Raw genomic sequence first — 3,529 nt, 5'->3', positions numbered from 1 at the left:
AGCCCCGGAAAGAGCCGGACGCCATTCGAAAAGTCTGTTCATGCCATACCGACCCCCCGAAAATCATTCCTCTTACTCACCCACAGCATATCACCCGCCCCGATTCCCTACCAGCATACGCCCCGAGGTAAGCCAATATAAACCCCCTTATGGTGAGAAACAACCGCCATGGGGGGAAGATGTGCTAGTGGCTGATAAGACCAAGTACCCACAAAGATATCCGTGTCTTCAGCCCTTTTAAGCAAGCATACAAGCCCAACCCACTGGGATATTGTAATTACCACAAGTGTCATGGCCATACCACAGAAATTTAAGTCCAACTGAAAAAATTATGGGAGGCATCCTTTAAACTTGGGTAGCTACCCCTTCCTGCAAGAGGATCTCCCTCAAAAGTCAAAGAAGAGGACAAATATAAGCATTTTGTGGATATTATACGGAGAGCGGAAAAAGAGGGGGGAAGATCTGGGAAGGATTTCCAAGGTGGGGAGAGTAGGGTCTTTAGTTTCGAACACGATATGGATGAAAGCTGCAATATCTTTCCTCACATGGAGGAGGAAGATGCCATGGAAATGCCCCTGAATATCTCAGAAAGTGTAGCCGGACAGCGGGTGGCTCGTGTCCATGTCGATGGAGTAAGTGGGGTAGAAGTCATGTATGAACATTGTTTCATAAGGCTCCAGAGAAAAATCCGAAGCAAATTGGAGGAAGATGTGTGCCCGTTGATGGGATTTTCGAGAGAGGTGGTAGAACCTCTAGGCTCCCTAACCCTCCCATTTACTCTCAGGGATGGAGAGAAGACCAGAACGGTGTATCTCCGTTTCTCCATGGTGCGAGCACCTTCAAAGTACAACATCATACTAGGCAGACCAGGAATGAAAGCACTGCGAGCCGTTCCTTCCATGTTTCACGGGTACATGAGGTTTCCCACTCCGAAAGGAATAGCTACTGTTCGTTCCTCCACGGAATTAGTAGCTAGTATTGGAAGGGGAACCAAGCCGTGGAAGGGGGTTGAAGTATGGGTTCTCAATGGGGAACACCCAGACCAGACAGTGAGGATTGGATCCCAATTATCTGACCGAGGTAACCCTGGGTTGAAGGAGGTGTTCCTCCGTAATGCTAATGTCTTCACATGGAAACATGAAGAGATGACCGGAGTCCCTCAGAACTTGGTACAACATAGCCAAGACGAGTTCCATTGGTTGGAGCCGGTCAAACAGAAAAAGAGAAGTCTGGGCCCCAGAAAAGAAAAGCAGTGCTGGAAGAAACCTCTAAGCTTTTGTAAGCAGGGATTGTGCGGGAGGTTAAATATCCTCGATGGATATCAAACCCCGTCATGATCGTGAAATTGCACAACAGTTGGCGCATGTGTGTCGATTTCAAGGATTTGAATAAAGCTTGCCCGAAGGATTCATACCGTTTCCCGGAGATAGAAAACAAGATAAAGTCCCTAGCCCAGTTTCTTCTCAGACGCTTCCTAGATGCCTACAAGGGGTACCATCAGATCCAGTTGGACACTAAAGATGAAGAAAAAACAGTGTTATATACCAACGAGGGGACCTTTTGCTACACCAATATGCCTTTTGGTTTGAAGAACGCGGGGGAGACCTATCAACGCTTCATGGATCGACTGTTTGATCAACAAAGAGAAAGGAACGTAGAGATATATGTCGAAGATCTTGTTATCAAGAGCACAAACAAAGACAAGATGCTCGAAGACATCAAAGAAACCTTCAGCACGCTCAGGGGGGATAACAAGAAACTCAACCCCGGTAAACGCTCGTTTGGAGTAGAAGAGGGAAAGTTTTTGGGGGGTTTTAGTTACCAAGGAGTGGATCAAAGCCAATCCCGAGAAGGTAGAGGCCTTGCTTCAGATTGATCGACCAAGAAATATTAAGGAGGTACAAAGACTTAATGGGAGATTGGTCACTCTCAACCGATTCCTTTACAAGATTGCCGAGAGAACCCTCCCATTCATGGCAATCCAGAGGAGAAGCACATAAAAGAACAAGTTTTGCTGGGACACGGAAGCAGATAAAGCCTTTCAAGAATTGAAGGCCCATCTATGCGAGTTCCCCACGATCACTGCCCCCCCCAATCCAGAGGAGGTATTGATCATTTACCTCTCACACACCGAGAGAAAAATTAGTACGGTACTTATGGTTGAGAGGGGAGAGGCCCAAATCCCTATTTACTTCGTCAGCCGTACATTAAAAGGTCCCAAAGAAAGGTATTCTCCTATCGAGAAGCTAGTGTTGTCCCTTATCTACACAGCGAGGAAGCTAAGGAGATATTTTTAGGCCCATGTAATACGGGTCCTGACCAACAAACCCCTTTAGTAAATCCTTATGAAACCTGAAATATCGGGTAGATTGGCCAAGTGATTGAATATTAGCCTAGAGCCGCATTCAAGGAACAAGTGATGGCTGATTTCATCACTGTAACGACGTCTCGGAAAGAGAAGAAAACTTGTATCCCGGCAAAGTCACGTAGGAGATGCCGGGCCCGAGATCCCAGAGGACCAAGAGGAACCTTTATGGAACCTTTACACCGATGGGGCCTCGAATGGTGACGGGAGCGGAGCAGGACTCATCCTCATCAGTCCTGAAGGCATAGAGTTGACTTACGTTATACGTTTGGATTCCCCAGCACCAACAACAAATCCAGATACGAGGCCCTCCTTTTAGGGCTGAGGATGGCAATAAAAATCAAGGTGCAGTACATCAAAGCCCATGTTGACTCGCTGCTAGTGGCAAATCAAGTAAAGGGGGATTATGAGGCCAAAGACCCTAAGATGGTAGAGTACCTGAAGAAGACACATGAGTTGTTACAAAGTTTCAAAAAATCGGAGGTCATCCATATCTCACGAGGGCTAAATAAGAAGGCAGACGCATTGAGCAAGTTAGCGTCCGTTGCTTTTGATCATCTTGCAAAGGACGTCAAGGTTGAAACTATCAAGAAGCCGCCAATATCCGAAGATATCATCGCTAGCGTAGAGATGCCCCAGCCCAAATGGATGACTCCGATCTGTCGATACTTGCAAGATGTAATTGTACATGAGGATAAGCAAGAGGCCCATAGATTGAGAATTCGGGCCCTCCAGTATGAGATCATTGATGGAAGTTTATACCGTAGGTCCTATCTGGGTACCTCACTCAAATGCATAGATCACAAGGAAGCCAATTATGTAATTCGAGAGATTCATGAGGGAATATGTGGGATGCATATGGGGGAAAAGATGGTTGCAGCCCGAGCAATGAGAGCCGGATACTATTGGCCGGCCATGTTTATGAGCGCTCTCAAGGAGACACGGAAGTGTGACAGCTGTCAGATCTATGTTCCGGTGACTCGAAAACCTATGCTCAACCTCGTCCAGGTCAGCTCATCCTGGTCGTTCCAGAAATGGGGCATCAACATAGTGGGTCCGTTTCCTGAGGGGTCGGGGAAGGCCAACTTCTTAGTAGTGGCAATAGACTATTTTACCAAGTGGGTAGAAGCCAAACCCCTAGTCACCATCACGGGGCAACATGTG

General features: G+C 47.0%; 1 protein-coding gene across 1 annotated transcript; it reads left to right on the top strand.

Moving 5' to 3' along the window:
* The first annotated feature begins 515 nt into the window (after positions 1-515).
* Positions 516-1,337, top strand: LOC143592093 (uncharacterized). Its single transcript, XM_077072097.1, has one exon. It carries the CDS (start codon positions 516-518, stop codon positions 1,335-1,337), a length of 822 nt encoding a protein of 273 aa, XP_076928212.1.
* Positions 1,338-3,529: the final 2,192 nt, after the last annotated feature.

The sequence above is a fragment of the Bidens hawaiensis genome, unplaced genomic scaffold (assembly GCF_021521415.1).
Source record: "Bidens hawaiensis isolate Kalapana, Puna unplaced genomic scaffold, B.hawaiensis_p1.1 tig00040519_1, whole genome shotgun sequence".
Taxonomy (NCBI): domain Eukaryota; kingdom Viridiplantae; phylum Streptophyta; class Magnoliopsida; order Asterales; family Asteraceae; genus Bidens; species Bidens hawaiensis.
This window is presented reverse-complemented; position numbering and strand designations above follow the sequence as displayed.

Excerpts from the sequence above, each read along its gene's own strand:
- LOC143592093 (XM_077072097.1), top strand. The coding sequence starts at position 516 with ATGGATGAAAGCTGCAATATCTTTCCTCACATGGAGGAGGAAGATGCC.